The sequence below is a fragment of the Globicephala melas genome, chromosome 3 (genome assembly GCF_963455315.2).
Source record: "Globicephala melas chromosome 3, mGloMel1.2, whole genome shotgun sequence".
Lineage (NCBI taxonomy): Eukaryota > Metazoa > Chordata > Mammalia > Artiodactyla > Delphinidae > Globicephala > Globicephala melas.
In genome coordinates this window covers 62,789,205-62,812,196 of record NC_083316.1, presented here as the reverse complement: position 1 = coordinate 62,812,196, position 22,992 = coordinate 62,789,205, and the positions used below count along the sequence as shown (strand labels likewise).

Here is a 22,992-nt window from a genome sequence, read left to right as displayed (position 1 = left end):
CAGTGTAAGTTGTGCGGTTTCAGGCCAAATGAACTATACATTCGGTTATCAGGCAATTTTAGTTCAGATATCAACACTGTTAACTTTGTGTATGCTTTCTCCCAACCCCCATGCCTCTTTTGATAAGAATATCACTGCCTCCCAGGGCTGTTATTGAACTGAAGCCAAGGGTTTGGAGAAAGTTGTTTTCTGCAGTTTCCTAGGTAATACCCTTAGCTCCCTCCTCTGTGCAGCATAGATAGGGGTGCAGCTATAATGCCAGTCTGCCCTTAGTGCCCTCTCACTACTCTTCTAAGCACTCATTTCCCCTTCCAGGTCCCCTCTTCTCCCAGGAGAGTCTCTTAGATCCTATATTTGAAGGTATTTGTTCCAAAGGGAATCCAACCTAAAACAGATGCTGATACGTTTAAGCTATTAACCTTCTCAAAGGCATTTACATTTCAATGTCATTAATCTCTCTCTGTTGACTTGCATTTTCCAAATTCAAAGACCACTCTCAGTTCTCATTCTCCCTATCCTTGCTTTAGCACCTAAGAACAAGGTGTTGAAGAGTGGTATTGATCTGAGAGAAGGAAACCTGAGATCCTAGAATGAAACATTTTGTGTTGCAATCCAACCACTTATGCACTTAACCATTTCTTAAGCACCTACTGTGTGCCTGACACTGTGTTCTAGCTGCTGGAGATGTAGCAGAGAAGAGAAGCAAGGCCCCCGCCCTCATGCAGCTTCCACTCTAGTGGTGGCAATAAACAATAAATACACAAAAAGATACCATTTCAGACAGTGACAGGTGCCATGAAGAGGAATGTGAAACAGTGAACAATGCGATAGTGAAAGATGTGAAGAAAGCCCATCAGGCAGGATGGTTGCAGAAAGCCTCTTTAAGAAGGTGGCATTTCCACCGAAACGTGAAGGGTGGATTTAAGGAAAAAGTGTTCCAGGGAGAGAAAACAGCAAAAGCGAAGACCTGGATTCAGGGACAGGCTTAGCACAGCACACAGGAGGTTCAGAAAAAAGCCAGTGTGGCTGGAATGTAGCAGAGGAAGGGTATGAGATGAGCTGAGAAGTAATCAGGTCAGGTAGGGCCTTGGAAGCCATGGTAAAGATGCAGAGAGGCTATCTTGCCCCAAGTCACACAGTTGGTAAATGGCAGAGCCAGGATGATAACCCAGGTCTTTTCAATCCTATCAAGTGTTTTTGCATTGTAATCTGGTTTATGCCCAAAATGGTGCTAGATGAAGAGAGACTTTACTGGACATTCCAAAACTGTCCTTCTTGGACATTCCAAAACTCTAAGAAGAGACAGACTGTTGTCTCACTCTCTTCTCTTCATTCTCTCTTAAAAAAAAAAAATACTAGATATGAAAACTTCAGAGTATACCATGCTAAATCATACAAATTCTGTCTTTTAAACAGAGGATCTGAATTTTATAGATATTATAAGTAAATACCTATTGAACATTTATCATATGATCCCACAGAGCATGCAGAGAAGTTATTTTGGTGTTGCTATGTTTGACCTTATTAAAACTCAAGCACACAGGATTGCCTAACATCTTTTTTTTTTTTCCTAACATCTATTTTTAAACATAAGACCTACTCTCCCTATTACACATTAGGAAACTTAATATAGCTGAGGTGCTGGTCAGGATTAGCTACTACATAGATTGTCTGGGGCTTTTATGTTTTGCTTTTAAAATCAGAAGTAAATCAAAATAATTGTTTTTTAAAAGTAAATTTATGCTCAAAAAAAGAAAGAAATTGGCTAATAAACACCAGATGTGTGTTAGAGCTGGTGATGAGCACTGAACTCATGAGTGTTCCAGGATTGGCTATGCCATTAGACTAGGGTTAGAATCCTAGCATACTTACTAGCCATCTGACATTAGGTAAATTACTCGAGATTGCTAAGTCTCCATTTTCTCTTCCATAAAATGGGAATGAAAACAATGCATATATCATAGAGCTATTGTGAAAATAGACCAAACTAACAAGTGACCATGCTTGGAATAGACTAGCTATTCCTTGAGTTGATGTCGGTTTCCCTTCCTTCTCTGGGTCTCTGTTCACTCATCAGAAGCATAAACAGGTCAGGGAGATGATGCTAAAGTCCTGTCTAGGATAAATGTCATCAGCAGCCAGGCCTTCCAGCAATATGTGGACCACAGGGCAGTGAAACCTCCTGTTGTAGGCAGATAGAGAAGTTGGTAGCAAGATGACAAGGAGACCAACAGAAAACTCCCAGAGGAAGGAGCAAGGAGGCCTCAGAGACTGGGACTTGAAGGACCGGGATCCTAGCAGAACCCTGCCTCTGCTCCCCAGGCACAATTCATTTTACCAATGTATTTGCTTCAACTAATTACTTGTGAGATTATTTGTTTAATGCCTGCCCTCTCCAGAGACTAAACTCTAAAGATTAGGACCTCTGTTTTCTTCACTCATTCTAGATTTAATTTACTTTGTTTCGCACACAGTAGGCCCTCATCAAATATCTGCTGAATGAATGAGCCTCTTTTCTTTCAGTAGGTACATTTCTGAAATTGGAGGTGTCTCAAATTTAGCTAAGCAACATGGCGGCATTACTGCTCTGGCATTCATTTTGTTGGACCAAGTGGCCTGCAGGGGCCTTAAACTGACACCAGCCTCCTCATGTAAGAACATGTCCCGGAGACAGTCCTCATAGTAAGCTCCTGATATGACTTCCCCAACAGTTTTTGTGATCAATAGTCTCCCCCACCTTCCATCGTCTTCCCCTGTGCGCCCCTTAGATAAGACTCCTGTGAAATTTACCAAAACCCCATGCATTTTGGTTTGAATTGACTGATCCAGTCTTAGCCCAAGGACCCCCAAGAATTCCACACATAGACCCTAATAAAGGCATGTGTGCCAGGTTTTGTCTCTCCCTTTGCCTGTACTCACTCTGCCTTGACCTCCCTGTATGGCCCCTTGAGGTACGCTGTGTATTTCCTCCAGGACTTGTGAGTAGTAAACTTCTCTAGCTCAATTTCTCTTGTGGTCTTTTGTTGTTGAATTGCTACTCATGCTCACCATCCGGCACCCTATGTTCCACTTAATAAATGTTAATTTAATGAAGTCATAACAGGAGGAAATTCATTTTATTTACAAATCAACAATTTTAAGTGCCCTAGTGAATTCAGCCAATAAGAGGAAATTTGTGATGAAAATTTCTGTTTAGCTGTGGATTTTTTTTTTTTAAGAGAAGTGTACCCAAACTCAGAAAGCATAGTAATGGCTCCATGAGAGGGCTTTGAGCATTTAGAGTTTGGTAGCATCAATTAACCCTCCCACATATCTTGGACTTTATCAGACTAGGATGTAGAGTTTTGGAACTGAATACACTCCGGTTGCCTTAAGAGAGGACTTTTCTCTGGGCAAAATGCAAAGCCTATTCTTAACTGTCCCTCTATGATCCAGCTCAAGGGTCAGTCTAGGGGAGGCTTCCCAATGAGTCACAGAAGGTGGGAATGATAACCACAGACATCCTAATTGAACAATCCCTCAGTACTTATCACTGTCGCCTCCAAGCTATTGTGTTTCCAGAGTCCCTGGCTATTGTCAATTCCTGGAAAATGAATGGTCAGCAACTAATGAAATTCTACCTAATCTAACAGGTTCAGCATCCCAACTAAATTTGCTTCTCAAGGGAATCTGGATGACTTGATATTCACCTGCTCATTCATTCACTCATTTATTCATGCCATTCACTTATTAATTCAACAAATATTCCCAGTCCTGGAAATTCTGAGTGATTCTGGATGAGAAAAAGAAAGCTCAAACAGAGCAGGAATTAGCACAAGAGCTGGAACCAGGAACTAAAGAATATCTAATCACATATTGTGTCTGGAATATCTTTCTGCCCAGCTGGAGTATCACCTCTGCAAAATCTTTCTAAATTTCATTTTAAGAAGAATATACTTCTTTTCTCTGTTCCCTTGTTAATATCCTCAGTGTAGTGCTATGACATTATGTTGGAGTTACCTGCTTCCCCTCACCAGGCTGTGAGCTCCTTAAGAAGGAACTGTGCCATCCAACCACCCTTATGTCTCTGGTGCCTTGCATAGGGCCAAGCATATAGAACTCATTATCAGTGGAACAGTTCTCTGCATTCCAGTGAAGTTAATGGATTTCTAGGTATTATCAGGCCTGTATTGTCCAATATGGTAGCCACTAGCCACATGTGGCTACTGAGCATTTGAAATGTAGCCTGGGGGTGGGGAAGAAGAATTGAGACGTACTGTAAATGTAAAACACACATCAAATTTCAAAGACTTGGCACACAAAAATGTAAAATATCCCATTAATAGTTTTTATATTGATCATATGTTGAAATGATAATACTTTGGATATTGAGTTAAATAAACATATTATTAAAATTAATTTCACCTGTTTCTTTTTACTTTTTCATGTAGCTGTTAGAAAATTATAAATTATATATGTGGTTCACATTGTAAGTATTTTATTATCCAATAGAAATATTGGATAATACTGGGCTACATCAGAGATTACTATTTCAGGTACAAACCACATCCAGTCTCTTATACCTGATTCTCTCTTTTGGTAGGAAGGAAGGGGAATTTGGTTACTTTGTCCGAATTGAGTCAAGGCTTTCACTGAGCCTAGGTTCAGAATATCCAGGGAATATAAGACACTTTTTTTTTTTTTTGGCAAAATTCTATCAGTTAAAATGTCCCACATTTTGGTTGGTTTGCTGTTTTAAAGAAAAAAAATCCAACTCTTGCTGTAGTCCCCTATACGGAGTCAAAGTCTCACCAAGGGCATGTAATACCCATGCAGCCAACACTTAAATAGCTCTTCAATTCCTGGCTCCAAGAGCCTCTGCTTTATCTTCTCTCCTCCCTCAGTCTCTGGCATCCTAAGTAGTCACCCCTCCCATCTCAGCTTTTTCCACTGACCTCAGAAGAGGGCTGTCTCAAATAACACACTTGTCAAAACACCTAGGTAAGCACAGAAGTGAGAGACATCATATAAATAGACATATGGCAACAGACTGCTCCATACTGATAACAAAAACCATTTACAAACTCCCTTCACCTTCCAATAGGTTTCTTTCTTACAATGATTAAACGTAAATGTCACTAATAAGTTTAATTCTATCAGCTTAGGCAGACCTTTTTTATACAGGCACTGGCAAAGCTGCAAATGAACATGATTTTTAAGATTTGGGCACTGTTGTAGCAAAAACCTCTGCGCTTAAACAGAGAAATTAAAATTGACCAACAGAAAAGATCCAAAACAAAAATTCTGAAAAATTTCCAAGTGATCTGTGGGAAAGACCAAAAGAGTCAGGCTTCGTCGGACTACAGTCAGAAAAATACAAAACTCATGGATGTCTATTTACGTAACTTCCTCCATACAGGAGACCATAAGCTTGAAACATTTAGTACAGTGTTGGGCACCCAACAGGTGTTCAATGAGTATACGAGAGTATAGGCGCTTACTATTTAATGGGATAATGCAATCACCGTGCTTTTCTTTTCTTTTTTTAACCCTGAGTGGTATGGTAGGCAGAACCCAACTTCCTATTTTACTCTGAATACAATCAGAAGCCCTTATCAGGGCCTGCAAAGTCCTACATGATTTGCAACCCAACCATCTCTTAGACTCATTTCCCATCACTCTCCCCTTGTTTACTCTGCTCTTGTGTTCCTCAAATAAGCCACACACAGTCCTGCCTCAGCGCCCTTGCACCAGCTCTCCTCTTTGCCTAGAATACTCATTCCTTCAGTCTCTGGTCAAATGTCACCTCATCACAGAGGCTTTCTTCACCACCTTATCCAAAACAGTATAACACTTATCTGCTGTACTTGTCCTCATATCACTGATTGCCACCTGACATACTACATATTTGTTTGTCTATTTGTCTCCCCAACCTGGAAAGCCACTCCCAGGAGGGCAGGGACTTGGTTCATTTTGTTCACTGCTGTATCCTTTGTGCCTAGAAAGTGCGTGACACATAGTAAGAGTTCAATAAGTAGTTGTTGAATGAATAAACAAATGAACATAGATTGGAGTCCAGACACCGGGATCTAGTCCTAATTCTACCGCTAAAAAGTTGTGTGACTTTGAACAAACGTCCCCTGAAACTCAGTTGCTGAATCTGTAAAAGGATTGGTTGGGAAAAGATGTTTCTATAGCCTCTCCCAGCTCTCAAATCCTGCAGGTTTTATAGAGATGCTTTTTACATACAACTTTTGTATGAAGTTTTAGCAACATGAAAATCTTTTTCTTATATCCACAAACAATGAGCCCTCTGGGCACTTCATTATGATTGAAGACCCTGCTCCAAAGGCCCTGGATGAAGTCTTCCCCCATCCTTCCAGGCAGGATAGACCCCAGGACTTCCTGCCTACTTTGAGGTGTTTCATACAGACCTTTTCTTCCTTATATCTCTTATAACAGTTAATGACATAATTACATTTTTCTGTTTCTCCACCTAGAATGTGACTATCTTGAGGACAGTAATGGAGGTCTTAGTAATGTTTGTATCCCCAGCATGGTCCTTGGCAATTAGTAGGCATTCCATGAATGTTTAGTGAATGAAGGAACACAGGAAAGCCAAAGTGGAATAGGACCATTTCTCATACTGAAAATGGAGACATCACTCTCCCCTCATTGATGAATGGTGGGCAGAAGGTAGCTTGGCTGCTAGTAATGATTCATCTGAAGGGATGTAAAGAAATTAAAACTTACCGGTAACCTACTGAAGGCCAAGCACTCTTACACATGTTCACATAGTTTATTTAATCCTGTGACAACCTATGAATTAGGAATTATCACTAATTATCCTTTTTTATAAATCTGTAAAATTATCCCAATTTAGAGATGAGAAATATGGAGCTCAGAGAGGATGGGAGATTTGCCCATGATGGAATGGCAAACAGGGTTGCCACTCAGGACTCTTCATGCCAATGATATTCATATCACTGAATGATATATCAGAAGGGTAGTTCTCTAATCTAATACAAATACTGGCATGTATAATGGTGAGCTTCCCTGCACTTTACAATTAAAGGTGATTTTTTTCCTTGATTCAGAAAGGTGGCTATAGATAATTCTATATATTATTGCTGGAAGAACAAAGAAAAGATGCACAAGCAGATGACGCTTTGTACCTTTTGAGTTTTTAAAAGTGAAGTCTTTTTCTGATAATAAAGTGCACTGTCTGTTCATTACAGAAAAACCAAAAAATACAGTTAAAGAAAAAAGTTTAGTCGACCATTATCCCATCACTCAGAGACAATGACTATTAACCTTTTTTCAACCTTAAGGTTAATAAAAGTTACTATAACCTTTATTATGCTAAGCTTTATTAACCTTTTAAGCCTTTTTCCAATACACACTTTATTTTATAGTGAGATCATTCTAAATTATAAAATGAACTTTTTTTCAAATTCAATATATGCACTTCCCATACTGTTAGAAATCTTCATAAGTAACATTTTAATAATGGCTTAATAATACCAAAAGAGATGCCATCATCAATCATTCTGTTATTATTACTTAAGCTATTTCCATTCAGTTACTTTCATGTTACTTTCATGCCTCTCAATTAAAAAAAAATCAGTCTGTAAATCAACTTCTGCAAATAGTTCTGATCTTTGAGGAAACAGAGACAGAGACAACTTTTCCATTCAAGAAGGGGAAAACTCCCATTATTATTCGGAATAGTGAATAAAAGGTCTTTCCCTTTCCTCCAATAACCTTTCCATATAGAAGTTAGTTGGAGCCATTCAAGTTTCCCCTACAGTAAGAAAGGGTCTTTCCTCCAAAAGAAGAGAGGTGTGGAAGTCTAGCAGTGGCTGGGAGTAAACAGACAGAGGCTCACATCTTGGTTCTTACATTTACTTGCCTTATACCCTCAGTAAATTACGTAAAGCCTCGGTTTCCTCACGTATAACAGGACAGTTACCTCACAGCGCTGCTGGGAGGGTTTAAAATGAGAACTGAGCCTGGCATGGAGTGAGCCCTCTTTTAACTGTAAAACTTGGATGGAGGATTTGAGAGGAAGAATGTCTCATCATTTTTCCTTCCCATAAATTAGAGAATATTCGAAGCTCTCACCTCTAGTCTCAGAAGAAAGAAGAACTTTAGGCCATATTTGTAAACTCACGCCCACCAAAATGGTTTGGTTTCTGATCACACTTTGAGGTTAGAAAACATTCAAGAACTCTCACTTCCCAGAGGAGTTCCTGCCAACAGAAACCTCTCTCCTGAAAGAGCCTACAGCTGCCACCTCCCTTCGCCTTGCCCCACCATGAAGCAATCCCTACATATCTCCCTTCCTTCTCTCTGCTGCTGTCTCTCTGCTCTGAGCCCTCCCCAAACACAACTTTCCAATCTGCCTGTCAGTCTCCTTTCTCAATGACACCAATCTGTTCTCCTAAATCCTCTCCAGAAGTTTACTGATTTCTTGTTACCCATGTCATCAAATCCAAAATTTTTTAAATGGGATGGCTTTCAAGGCCTCCACCACCACCATCTACCTCTTCCCCCACATTTCCCTCCACTCTACATTCCGACGCTTTGCCTGGTGTCCACCTTATCATCTGTAGTCAGAGCAGGCTGACATTTACTGCAGATAAATTATGCCTTTACCTGAAGATCTTGACCTTTGGCAAAGGGCAACACAACACCGAAGTGGTATTTTGAATCTCTATCAGCTGCTCACATTTTAGAGTAAATGAGTTTTCAGATTCTTGGGTGGCAGGGGTGCAAATTTTGCTTGGGCAAAAGGATATGAGGATCCTGGATGCCATTAAGGGAAAAGGCTGGATTGACAGACTTCCCCTTCTCCGTACTGCCCAGGAATCACAGGTCCCTACTCCTGTTCCATCTCCCACAGGTGCCTTCTCTTCTGCGTCTCCTTTCTGCAATTCTTGCCCATTCTCCAGGGCCTAAGTCATGCCCACTACTTTTGAAGGCAGCCGCACATCTACACACTCTTCTGACCTTCCACGGTACCATGGTCTGTCCTTCCCTCCCCTCTCGTGTATTCAGCACACTGTCTCATGGTCCCCATATTGCTTCCTAACTTCTTCCATAAAGTCTTTGAGGGCAGGGACTGTGCCTGCTCCCCACTTGGTAAATATGTGACCGATATTCCAGACTTCTTATCTGACTGACAGTTCACCCTAATCAATGCCCCTCTGTGGGCTGTTTCAGCTTCAGCTCTGCTGTCTTTGGTTGGGCGGCACTTTTAACTTTGGGTAAGATGGGTGCTCTGCAGTGCTGCACAACCATCTGTCACCTACAAAGCCTTTCTACTGATATTAATAGATTTAGGAAGGGACACAACTAACAAACCGAAAAACAAACAAAAAACCTAAAACTAAAAACAAACACCCTACCCCCATCCCCATACTCAAAGAGAACAAGGAAAGGTAAAAACAAATCCAAATCTACAGGAGATGATTCCTGCTGTTCTCATTTTAGGGCCTGCAAGAAAGAAGGGAGGCAGGGAGACCACATTTGTGTATAGTTATTACCTAATTGTATTCACATGTAATGTTGATAAATGTTTGAGACCAAAAAAAAAAAAAGCAGAATTTTAATAACAGGGGTGACTGAAATTCATGCTTCTTTTTTCCAAAGAATGTATGGGCGTTTGTACAAAAATTAAGTCCTCTTCTAGCAACCTAGGTCAGTGCTGGGCATCCAGGAGACTTTCAGTCCTTTGAAGTTTCCAGAGCGGCTTCTCGGCCTCCACCCCACCCCATACCCTCTTCTCCTCTAGCTCAGGGTTTCAAGATTGTTCCTAGGCTTTGGGCCAAATGTAGGCATTTCTGCGCAAGTCTGCAGTTCGGCAGAACCCGAAGTAAATCCCCAAGAATAAACAAGAGCAGCAGCAAGTCACAAGGAGCCGGCTGGGGGGAGGGGGTGGTAATGAGGGCGGAAAGGGGGATGGGGAGGGATGAATTTTGCTGCTCCAGCCGGGCCTGTCACTCCAGCTGACAGCAAGCACCTTCACCTTCAAGTTCTTCCCAAGGCAGCGCCCCCAGAGAGAAAGTGCTTAGCTCGAGGGAAATGAACCCCAGCGCTTAAAAAGAGGGAAAGGAAGGGTGCGGCGTTTCCCCCGCGCAGCACCCCTCCAGCCTCGCTGCCGCCCTCCCGGCCCAGGCGGCGCGCGTCTGGCTGCGGGCCCGGAGCGAGGGGCCCACGCTACCTGGCGTCCGGCTCCGGTTCCGACTCCGACTCCGCGGCCGTCTCGTCCTCCTCGCCCCCCGACTCCTCCTCAGTGTCCAGCCCCCGGGTCACCTCCTCGTCCGCGTCGGAGCCCAGGGCGCTGTCCGCGGCGTGGCTGCTCTCGCTGCTAGCCATCGCGCCTCTCCCGGGCCGGAGCTGGAGCCGGAACCGCCCGCGCAGCGCCTGGTGTTCTCCCTCTGACGGCGCCTCCGGCCCGGCCCGGCCCTGCCCTGTCCTGGCGGGGCGGCTCTGGTTCCCTCCTGGGGGCGGGCGAGCCCCGCGACTTTAAATAGAAAGCGTCAGAAAGTTTCACCACCGAGCTTCTGGGGCCGGGGCTCGGCGTCTCCTGTTCCCTGCGCGTCTAACTTCCCGCAGCCCTCCCCGCCCCAATTTAGGCGGGTCCCTGGCGGGCCCTTTGGGCAACTGGAGAGCACCACTCCGAGGGGTGCAGGCTCCCGCTGCATCCGGGAGTTGGGAGGAGGAAAGGCACACAGCCCCCCTGCTTCTCTTCCCTCTAGAGTGGGTTTGGTAGGCTTCAGGTTTGCAGCAGAACTGAGCTACTCGATGGGCCCTTATCCCAACCAAATAACTACTCCCTTTTACAGAGCAGAACACTTACTACTAGTTCAGGCACTCGTAATTTCCCCCTCACAACTCTGCTGTGGTAGGTTTAACTAAGATGCTGGTTTTATAAATGAGAAAACAGGCTCAGAAGAGCTTGGGTACCTAGCTTGCTCAAGGTCTCCTTTTGCTAGCAAGGTGACCCAATGGGAAACAAAGTCTGCCCATTTCAAAAGCCCAGTTTTGAACCATTGTTCAGTACTGGCTCCTTTTATATTTGCAAATCAATATTGTGTATTCTCTTCCTCAGTGACCCCTCGATTATTCAGCCAGGAAACTTTTATCTCCACAAATCTTAAAACTTTGAAGAGGAATAATTTCCCTACATTGGCCAAAGTCTGTTTTGTCTGAAATTCAACCCAAAGTCCCAGATCATGCCATGCCCATGTTTAAGAGCCCTCAATGGCTTCCCACTGTTCTAGGACTAAAGCACAAGGTCCTTGGGAAGATAAATGCTAACAACCCACATCTTAGCTGTCTGGTCTTGTCTTTGGAAGTCAGGAGTTCTAACATTTATCAAGTCACACCACTGTGCCTTTATGTACACAATTCCTTCCACCTGAAACGTTCTTCCCGTCTTTATTTACCTGGGTACTCATCATTCAAGATCACACTTTTCTCTGAAATCCCCAGCTTAAGCTCAATAACACTGTTTTAGGTTCCCACATTATCCTATATTCAAATTATGTTTGTGTCTCTTTCCCCAGTAGACTGTAAGTTTATCTTTGTCCCATTATCCCCATCTCATACAAGCGCAGAAGCTTAGCAAAGTACTTAGCACATAGTAGGTGCTTAATGAACGGTCCCTGCACTGAAGAGAACAGGCCTGCTATGTACAACAGGTAGAGATATCTTCACAATACATAAAGATCTTTTTTTCATAAGAATGATTTTATGGCTAAAAGAGCTAACACTGATTTTTAATTACAGCAAATTCTATTCACAGAGTTGTTAAATATGATAAATGTAAATTAGGTAGTATTCCCCAGTTACAGTTATCCCTAGCTCATATGTGTGCATTAGGTCTGTGGGCAAAGAACCGCAGGTAGTTGAGGTACAGTACAGAAGCATCAGCTAGGGAGCATGAAAGGGAAGACAGCAATAGTCCAGCCTTCCAGGGTTCACTAAACCAGGTGTAACATCAGCAGTATGCATTCTCTTACAGCAGGTTGGCTTTTGCATTAGTAATCCCAAGTGTCTGCTCATTAGGACAAAAAGGAATCAATTGCAGCTGTGGGATCTATTAAACACTAATCAAAACTACAGGTGGGCTTCCCTGGTGGCGCAGTGGTTGAGAGTCCGCCTGCCAATGCAGGGGACGTGCGTCCGTGCCCTGGACTGGGAGGATTCCACATGCCGTGGAGCGGCTGGCTGTGAGCCATGGCCGCTGAGTCTGCGCGTCTGGAGCCTGCAACGGGAGAGGCCACAACGGTGAGAGGCCCGCGTATCACACACACACAAAAAAACTACAGGTATATTCCCTCCATTTAACTCAAAATTTCTTAGGAACACTAACTATAATCAACAAGATTTGTGGAGATCTTAGCTCAAACCAATCCAAAATTTAGAACTGCAGTACAGATTGCACATTTTAAACTTTCTAACACTACTTTCCTGAGTAACAACATAAATAGAAATGGCCAGATCAATACAAATAGAAAAGAATGTATTATTCACAACACAATTAAATAATTCATATTGAAAATAATTTAAAAGCCTAAAAATTCTCTCAGGGCTTCCCTGGTGGCGCAGTGGTTGAGAGTCCGTCTGCCGATGCAGGGGACACGGGTTCGTGCCCTGGTCCGGAAAGATTCCACATGCCACGGGGTGGCTGGGCCCGTGAGACATGGCCGCTGAGCCTGCGCGTCCGGAGCCTGTGCACCACAACAGGAGACGCCACAACAGTGAGAGGCCCGCATACTGCAAAAAAAAAAAAAAAAAATTCTCTCATATATTGACAGACCACTTATCTGACATATTTAGCAGTCACAAAGTGCATAATCTTAGGTTTCAGTCTATTGATTTACGACTGGGTGTAAATTTATTAACTTCTTATCTGTTATAGCGATATGGCTGAAAAGCAGCAGCAGTGAGATAGGGGGCCTGGTGGTCATTGAAAGCTGAGGAAACAGTGGCATGAAGGAGTCCATGGTAAATTCTGGGGCTTTATTAGGAAATGTCATAATACTGTAGAGGCAGAATGCCCCAGACACTTACCCATGTCTGACAGCTACACAGTATTACTATGGAGTACTATGGCTATTATTTATTGTTTATAATTATTACCCGGAGTCATTACTGGAATATTAATTATACTCAACACATTCTGATAAAGAAGAGTTGCATAGTGTAAATTACATTTTAGGGAAATTTCCAAGAAAAAGAACTAGTACATAAAGCTTAATTGCTTCAAAAGCATTAATCATCAGTAAACTGAAAAATTCACCTGTGTGGAAAGCTTCATTCCTAATAATGCCAGAGAAATAGGGTGTTGATGTGGCTAGTTGGCTTAAAGATGAATGAACTTGATTCCAAGATTCTCTGCATAATCTAAATAATTACACACAATAACTGGATTCGGTTCAGCTCCAGATGATAACTACAGCCTCAATCTCATCTCAGAAGTAAAGACTTTCACAGAAGAAAGAAAAAAAAAAGCAAAAAACACATCGACAATTTCCATATATAAACTTTATTCCATTTGATCATACAAAAATTTAAACTTAAAGAAAAAAATGAAAATATGCACCTTTTATAAGTCAAAAAGCAAAAGTCTTGTTAGCATTTGAATTGGTCTGCAAAAAAACCAAATACATTAGAGGTACAAACTGTGCTACAGCAGGTCTAAAAGAAGTTGTACACAGTCCTTTTGAAAGTCCTTTTGAAAAAGTTAAAACTGTTTTTAAGATTATTTATATTTAAATTTACAGGCACTGACCAATTTACAAATATTTACATAAACCAAAAACGACCTTAATAAACACTGTAGCATTTTTAGCAGCCACCACTATTTCTTCTTGTGGAAAAGATATCTTTACAAACATTAAGCTTTTATTTATAATAATGTTATGTCTTATCTAGAACATTTTATAGTGGCTTACTGCCTAAAAATTCCAGTTTAGATTACAATCCTATAATTATACACAGAAAAAACTCTGATACTATCAACAGGATATAATCTCAACTTTGATCTTTCAGTTTCTGTTGCTTCATGTCACAGGAAAAATAAAAGCAGGAAAACGGGAAGTAAAACAAAAGTGCAAATTGCACTAAGCTACCATAAAGCACAGAGGACTTAACCTTTTCAAAATGTCTACACTGAACTGATTCTTCAAAACAATTCCCTAACTGCTGTACAATACACAGTTAGTGCTCATATTATTACAGTGCAAAATGTAGTTGTTTCAACACAAAATTTAAAGCAATCACAAGTACACCAAAAGCATGTGAGGTACTAATGAAATGCTAATATCGACACAAAGCCTCAGTTTATCCTGATGAGTCAAGTGAGGACTTAAGGCAATTGTCCAGTATTTCATGCCTCTGCAGTGATTTCACTGAAATAAAAGATTTCATTTTGCTTCAAGTAACTGAATAACTGACTCGAATCTTCACTTCACTAGAACAGACTCAGGCAACAAACCATCTACCGAAGGTGATACTTTTAAGTATGTATACATCAGACCCTTTCCAAAACAGTCCACACATCTCTTCAGTATTAGCATGTGGTACAATTAATTACAGTTATAGCAAAAAACTTTTATTTGATAATTCTCAAAAAAATATTTTATTTGATCTCCTGAAAATTCATGCCATAATATTACTAATTATCAATGTAAACATTTTCAAAAATACATCTTTAAATCAAAGGGTTTTATTAGGAAATGTCATAATAAAATATGCATATATAAGTATGTCCTCTTAAGAATAAAACATGAAAACAAGAAGAACAATTAAAAAGAAACCATGATGAAGGTAAACAAAATGCATTATGATGTTACTACTGTTCTTTATTAAGAAATAGAGGCCAGTTATCTTTTCAGGACAGCAGTTCTTAACGGTAGTATACTGTTCAAATCTCGTTTGTTTTTCAATCTGTGCCATGACTGGAAGAGAAAGAAAAATCATTCTTAAAACCTAAAATATATGTGGAACAAAAGGCTGAAAGGAGAGTTACTAGAATGTTAACAGTGATTTCTCAAGGCAGTAAAATTTGGGGTGACTTTTTTGTGTCTGTGTTTTTATCTCCCAAGTTTTTAACACAGTAAAAGTATTGTTTCTGTCATCAGAAAGATGTTATTTAAAAACTTTACACCTGTGTAGTTCCAATTCATTAATAAAGAAATGAGCACATAGGTTGTACAAAAAGATGCAACTGACAATATTAACATTTATTCACCGATTTAGATAATGTCATTTAAAACAGCAAAGTAATTAATACAAAACCTTTGGGTTTGAGAGGGTAAGGAAAGATTACTTCAATTATTTGACTGACTATTTTGTATCTAGAAAGCTCTTCCAATTAAAAACTGTATTTATGAAGAAAGAGAGAGTAAATCTATAATAAAGCACCTTATACAATACATCTAGACAAGAAGAGTGAAAAGAATTTTTAAGAGAAAAAAGAAACTGAAATTCTTGTTCATAAGCTAAAAATCTGGCCCACTACCAAAAAATCTGGCTGCAGATCTTTGCAGTTTGCTCTTACTTCAGTTGTTCAACTGACTAAAAGTACTGGTTTTATAGCTAAACAATCATAAATGAAAGCTCACCCATCAGTAAGAACAGAAATGTACAAATGCTATTTTTGAGTTCTCAATTTAATCTGATAGAGAAAAACATTCCCTCTTGGATACTTGTTTTGCCCTCCAGAATTCCATTTCATTCTAAATTTTCTATTCTGGTTGACAAACTGAGAGGGCCTAATTTGAAGGACAGCCTGTAAACATGATACACTTGCATTTTTAATAATCATCAAAATAAAGTCCACTTTATGATGTCTCGGTAATGAAAAAATATGCCTCTAAAATGATCTTCACAAGTTCCTTGATCTTTTTATTCTATGAAGTATTCTCTCCTATATGTCTCATAATATTACTATACATATTTCTATCAATGTGTTTCTACTCTGTATTGTTGAATAACTTGAAGCTAGGAATCAAACCTAGCAAAATCACTGATGAAAAAATTCATACTGTGGACTAGAGAGCTAAGGAATAAACTACAGTTTACATATATATGACTTTATATATATAAAATGTGTGTGCACACAAACACATACATTTTGTTTAACTTCTCAGAATATAAACAAAGATAAAATGGAGCTCTAGTTCCTTGTTACAGGGGGTATATAGAAGAAAAATATGGAACAGACATGGCTTTCTTCTAAGGCTATATTTCTTCCCCAATATTTTAAGGAGGGAAAGGAGTCCTTTAGGTTTTATTCATTCATTTTGAGAGCTTAATAAGCTCACTGTGAAAATGCTTATTTCCACAAAGTGAAAGCCATGTGAGTAAAAGCGGAGTCAGATCTCTCTGAAGGAGTATTTCTAAATTCAAGTAATAAATTCCCTATTGCGCCACATTAATTGCTTCACAACACAGGAACCAGAGCTGTTCTTTCCTATTACCTATATGTTTTTTTTAATTTTCAAAGCACACTAGTGCACTAATGCTTCTAGAGTTAATCTGATGCATTGTTTACCTTTAAAAATTGATCCTTGATCATGTCAAACTTCTGCTTTTCATGCACAGCTCTGGCTGTATTTGTTCCATCAAAAGGTTCTACAATGTTAAATGCACATATAAACAAGAAATTATTAAAATGAGAACTTCAGTTTTTTATTTGGTTGAATTATATGAAATTGCCAATATTTGACAGTTTCTGACCTACACAGTAGCAATTGCATGTGGTTTAGCCTAACATCAGATTTATGTGTATAATAAATAGTTTTATAATAGCTATGAGCTGTCTAACAAGGTAGATAAAATTCAAGTGAGAAGATGTCTAAAGTAAACATCTTTAAGTAAACAGCATAGGTATATTAAGTATAAATCATAAAAATAGGTAAGATTTCTGAAGAATCATAGAGTCAAGAACCTACTGTGAGGTACTTCCCTGGTGGTGCAGTGGTTAAGAATCCGCCTGCCAATGCAGGGGACACAGGTTCGAGCCCTGGTCTGGGAAGATCCCATATGCCACGGAGTAGCTAGGCCTGTGCGCCACAACTACTGAGCCTGTGCTCTAGAGCCCGCAAGCCACAACTACTGAAGCCCATGCACGTAGAGCCTGTGCTCTGCAGCAAGAGAAGCCACCGCAATGAGAAGCCCATGCACTGCAACGAAGAGTAGCCCCCGCTCGTCACAACTAGAGAAAGCCCGCACACAGCAATGAAGACCCAAGGCAGCCAAAAATAAATAAATAAATAAATAAATAATAAAAACCCACTGATTTGTCTAGTAGGAGAAAGGTCAATGCCTTTGAAAGTAGAGGTTTAATACCAGGGAGGATGGAAGACAGTGCAGAGAATTATGGTGTGACTAAATGGCTTTAAAAAAATGCAATGAGAACAGTAACTTGTATTAGAAATTTGGCAGTGAAAGACAGAAAAACAGGATAGAGAAAAAAGTGGACAAGACAGGAAGAGAACAAAATAAGAGATTTTATGTGTGTGTCTCCAATATTACTTTCCATGTCCCTACCCTCACCCCACTCACCCTTCACCCACAAAATAAGAGAGAAGAGTTCATATATAGAGACAAAGAAACTGATTCTATATAAGAGAATGAGGAAACTGAAGATAACAGTGAGAAAAGAAGGATAACTAAAGGCATCAGGAGTGAGATGGGAGCTGAAATAATGCCAGCAGTAGGTTAAAATTACTAGAGTTGAAGAATTTTGGCATAAAAAAGAGGAAAAAAAGTACTCAGAAAAGCCAGTAGGATCAAGTCAAGAGTACTTTTCAAGGATGAGAAGACCTATGTATGCTGTAAAGCTGAAAGAGAGAGACTAGTGAGAAAGAGAATGAAGTTGCTAGAATGAGGGGAAAGACCTCAAAAAAGGTGTGAAAGAATAGGAAATTTGATGGAGATGTTAATTTTAGATTTGTCATATAACCAGGTACGTAATTTTAAAAACTCCTTTTGCTTATTTTTTTATTGCTCAGAAAGGCTATTTCAAAAAACTTTATTGTCACAGTACTTTTCAAAATAAAATAACGCCATATGCTAAACTATCAGATCACAGTACGTAGCACTTTACAACTGTATTTAATATTCAAAAGAACCAAGTAACTAAAATAACATACACACACTGTGCAATTTAGCAAACGAAAGACCAAAGCAGGAGATTCAATTTCACATTTATAAACTCTTAATGTGTTGCATTATAATTCAAGATTAAAATACTCTAAATTTGATGTTTTCCTGCAAATGCCAAATCTCAACCCTTTATGTTACCTCAAGATTTACAAAAGTCATCAACTTGGCATCTGTGAGAACAATATTGCCTCTTGAAGTCAGTTTCCACTGACTTAAAGAAATATTCAACTACATGTAAATTAATTTTAGAGAACAGACTATCTGCAGACCATTTAATTTTTAAAGGAAAATCAATTTAATATTCATAAAAATCTAGCTTGTATTAATTATCAATATTTAAGTATAAAAGAACTAATTTTATTTCAAAGAATCATTTTCTTCTACCTGTATGTAAGTGATGAAACTAAATTTCAACCAACTACAAGCATGAGAGGTGCGTGAAGACTGCTCAAATCCTACTGACTGGAAAGATTCGACACCTAAATTCATGTTTATTATTTTACAACTAAAGAATTTTGAATTATTTTTTAATTAAAATCTTACGATTAAAAGACTTATAAACCACTTCAGAACATAAATGTATTACTTTTAGATGAAATATAAGCTGAAAGTATTCAAGTAATTCTCTCAGTACCATGATGATAGTTGGATAGGAAATAGAGAGTGTTGTGGGAAAGCTACCTTCTACACAGATGTATTTATTTCTCCACTCAATACCATCAGGCCTGGGAATGGCTTTGGCTTCACGAACTGAAATCATTTGACTGTTCCAGCTATCAAAAGAAAAACATTAATCATGTTAACTATTTTCTTAACTTCCCTTTTATTATTTTTATTATATCAGTAGTTAAGCCTACTCTGATCTTCTCATAGAACTGGAATTTGCTTCAACCCTCTGCACCTCGATCCCCATTTCCCCTTCTCTACTTCGTCTGTCTCTACAGCACTTACATTCTAACAATTTGCTTATTTATTATGTTATTGTGTGTCTCCCCTAAATAGAATGAAAGCTCCAAGATGCTGAGCTATTTGTGTATTTCACTCTTCACCTAGTTGCTTAGTATAAACTAGGTATTCAATACATATTTTTTGAATAAATGAAGTAATATGAAAAATAAAATGTAAGTAAGCAAAAAAACTATGTTCCTTGTTAACACCCCAGTAAGAATTTTTTATTTGGTAAGAGAGAGGTAATCTTCTTGTGTTGTTTTCTGGCATCATTAAATAATTTCTGTTCAGGTGCACCTCTACCGATATGATTTATAGTAGAAAAATTTTTAATTTTCCAGTAGAAGCAAGAAGATGCTGTTTTAAGAAAAGAAAAATACTCTATGAAAACATACCGTTATTGCTGTATATCAGATGTAGATGTTAACAGTGAAGTTTTATTCAAGTAAAACAATTTTATCAGCATGCTTGAAGGTAAACTGTCCCGTCTTTAGTATATCCTAACCTTACACTGTTCTTTTAAATTTATAATAATTTTGTACAAGTTCAAATTATAATAATTTTATACAAGTACAATTTTCCTTTTTTCAAAAACATTTTAAAAACACATAACCACTCAGTTTGTATTCAATAGAAAAATGAGTTTGGGGTATAGCTGATATCTTTTTTTCAGCTGTATTTAGCTTTCTCCATCATTTCAGTAGGAGAAAGACCATGGTTTGGGACATTCCAAATGCAACACTTGTCCTACTCTGTCTCTATTTATTAGAGAATCCATAAGGATATAATCGTGGGTCCAGTATGGCATTTGTTTCTGGAAAATTGACTAATTTCTATGTTAAACATGCAAGAAAATATTGCATCTTGTAAAGTTTGATAACTGAAAAGAATCCTCAAAGTATGATTTTCTATTTTTTCTTACCAAGAATACAGTTTAGAAATAGTTTGCAAAGACAGCTTTAAGTTCTTTAAAAATATATATCAGAATTTATGTTTTTTAAAAATAAGTGGGTTGTCAAAAAGAAATACTTAGGATTGGTTACAGTAAGATGTTTTAGATCCTTCATGTGCAGCAGCTCTGTTAGTTTGGACTCCAAACAGAAAAGAAGTACACTGCTCTACTGGTCCAAGTGTGTTACCAAAATTTTCTTAAAAATAACAATGTAAAGGGGAGAGTTATATAACCACATTGCTGACCCACACAAAATTACAGTAGAATTACATTTTGTGCTACTTCACTTTATACCGCATAAGACAAATTTCACTAATGAAATGAACTTTTTCCTGAGACTACTTGTTTCTAATTTCAACTTATAGGACAGTGGAATCTGCAGTAGAATTAAAATAGGAAATATTATGTTAAAAGGAGGTGGACTGATTTTTTTCTCTCAGACAAGTTTAAAATATTGAAATACTGTATCCTGCTGTTAAACTAAAACTTTTACTTTCTTAAATCAAAGGAACTCTCTTCACCACTATATTTCTATTAAATCCAATCCTGAATTTATATTACATGCCAGTATTTGATTCTAAACTGGATCACAGAAACATATGTGACACAACCATATTCACTTTTTCATCACTAATCAGATAGTGTTTAATCTTCAACCTATAAACAACCCAAACAATTCAGTTATTTAAATGACTGTATCATTTGAAGTACTTCATAGAGGAATTAAAAAAGAATATTTGAACCACTACTATTTGGACTGATTCAATCTACTGCATTTTTGAAGAACTTTCAAATATTTGAAATTATTAAATATTTCAAATCATAAACATGATACATAACTTATATACTACTTTTAATCTTAGAGGTGAATTTAAATGTAGAATTCAAATGGTAATTTAGAAATATTTTCCCTATACATTTCCTTCTTTAAAACAGGCTCTAAACTAAGCCTTTTATCATACCATATTTCTCTACCATAATTTGCTTGCCATGTGAAAATCTGTCATTGTCACGCAATAATTAAAGTATAAAATAAGATACAATCTATAAAAGAGGGATGTTTCAGAAAAGACTAGAACAACAGATATGGGGCTTAATCTAAAACAGATCTGATAATGTATGATAATCTTTTGAATATAAAACAGATTTCTGACTATATTGGTAAGATGCTTTTTTTCTTCAGTAATGATAATGAGCTGGTACTCATTTATTAATTCTCTTCTAGCCATTCTTTTTGTGACAAACAAAGTATTTTGAGACAATTGATTAAATTGGAAATGCAGACTTCAACAACATTACAAAGAAAAATTTAAGTCTAATATAGACAAAATTATGTGTCCGATACCACATGACTGCATATATGCTAAGACTAGTCAAAGTAAGTGAAAAAATTGTATATTTTTATTCTATTACTAAGGGTTGGGAAGCAAATAATCAAACAAACAAACACTTTGTTAGGGATTTCAAATCTTGTAAACAGAGAAAAAGCTTGACTCTAATCCTGGAGTTTTGTTTTGTTTTGACTGGCTCCTCTTCTGCCTGACCCTTTAAATGCTGGTGTCTATCAGGACTTTGTCTTTTTCAATCTTTTTCAAATGCTAGAGCACCCATCCGGGCTTCAGTACTCTGATGTTTCTTTCCCAAATCTTCTTCTCCAGCTACTAAGCCCCACGACAAAATGTACAAGTACCTATTGGAAACTGCCACCTAGATGTCATGTAGGCAACACTGTGCCCATTTTCAAGACTGAATTTAATATGTCCTGTCCATGGTCAATTATTAAAATCACTCCCTTGCATATCTCTCAACTCTCTTACCTGCTCTTGCTGCACTGAACTTACTTGGCTGATACAACTATAATTAAATCTTTGTTTACTCCAATCCTTTCCCAAGCAGCTAAACAGCGCTGGAGAAAAAATGCAACCATATTGACCTTTCCGTTTATGATCACTTAGCTCAAAATGATCCTAAATGCCACTACCCACCAATCATACTATATTTCCATAGTTAATTCACTCCTTTACTCTTCTACGTGACAATTCATACCTTCTCCTCACTTCTCAAATCTACTCCCTCACAATCCTTCCTGGCTGATGTCCATGCTTCATTTCACTAAAAAAACTAAAACAATCAAAAGATAGTTTCCTCTAGCTCCCACCACATCAACCTGCATTTGTCTGTATCTATATATTCTTTTTTTCCTCATTATTATTAATGAATTGTCAGCGCTTCTATTCCACTGGTGCTCTAGATTCCAATCCTTCTCTACTCAAACAAGTAGACTGTTCAACAATTTACTACAATTTTTCTGGTATCATCAATTTTGCCATAAAGATGGCAAAATTTCTTTCTAAAAACAAAATCTCAACCCTGCTTAATCCTCCAATTTCTACCCCACTTTTTCTGCTCCCTTTACAAGTATGTAAATTTCCCTAGAGAGTTAGCTACACTACCTAAATCCTCCCCTCCTTTTCTCTCTTTAGCTCACACCAATGACACTTTTTTTTTTTTTTAATAGGGAAGAAGTGGATTTATTTAGAAAGAAACACACTGCACAGAGAGAGTGTGGGCCATCTCAGGAGGCGAGACCAGCCTTGGGAGAAACACACTCCACAGAGTATGGGCCATCTCAGAAGGTGAGAAAGGCCCCAATGACGCTTTTTATCCACTGCTCCTGTCAAGGGTCCAGTAGCCTCCACATGGACAGATGCTTCAATGGTCAGCTTTTAGTTCTCATCTTGTACTTGATCTATCAAAAAATGTGACGCACATAATCACTCCCTCCTCCTCAAAACGTTTTTCCCCGTTGGATTCCAAGACACCACATTCTATTGGCTTTCCTCCTTTCTCAATGATTCTTCCTCTTTTGATTACTATATATTAGTTCCTTCTCATACCTAATCTATTTTTATTTCATCTCTGTATTG

General features: G+C 38.6%; 2 protein-coding genes across 9 annotated transcripts in view; both read right to left on the bottom strand.

The window, feature by feature from the left end:
- Positions 1-10,359, bottom strand: part of CMYA5 (cardiomyopathy associated 5) — a 106,755-nt gene extending 96,396 nt beyond the window's left edge. Inside the window, exon 1 of the mRNA XM_060295934.1 lies at positions 10,205-10,359. Coding sequence (XP_060151917.1) covers positions 10,205-10,359 — 155 coding nt within the window. The remainder of the gene's footprint in view (positions 1-10,204) is intronic.
- Positions 10,360-13,516: 3,157 nt separating this feature from the next.
- TENT2 (terminal nucleotidyltransferase 2) overlaps positions 13,517-22,992 on the bottom strand; it is a 58,606-nt gene continuing 49,130 nt past the window's right edge. For all 8 annotated transcript variants that reach the window (XM_070045153.1, XM_030846594.3, XM_030846626.3 and 5 more), the window contains 3 exons: positions 18,847-18,938; positions 16,550-16,629; positions 13,517-14,951 (listed from right to left, as the gene is read on the bottom strand). In XM_070045153.1, the coding sequence (XP_069901254.1) occupies positions 14,877-14,951; positions 16,550-16,629; positions 18,847-18,938 (247 nt within the window). In that variant the 3' untranslated portion in view covers positions 13,517-14,876. The remainder of the gene's footprint in view (positions 14,952-16,549; positions 16,630-18,846; positions 18,939-22,992) is intronic.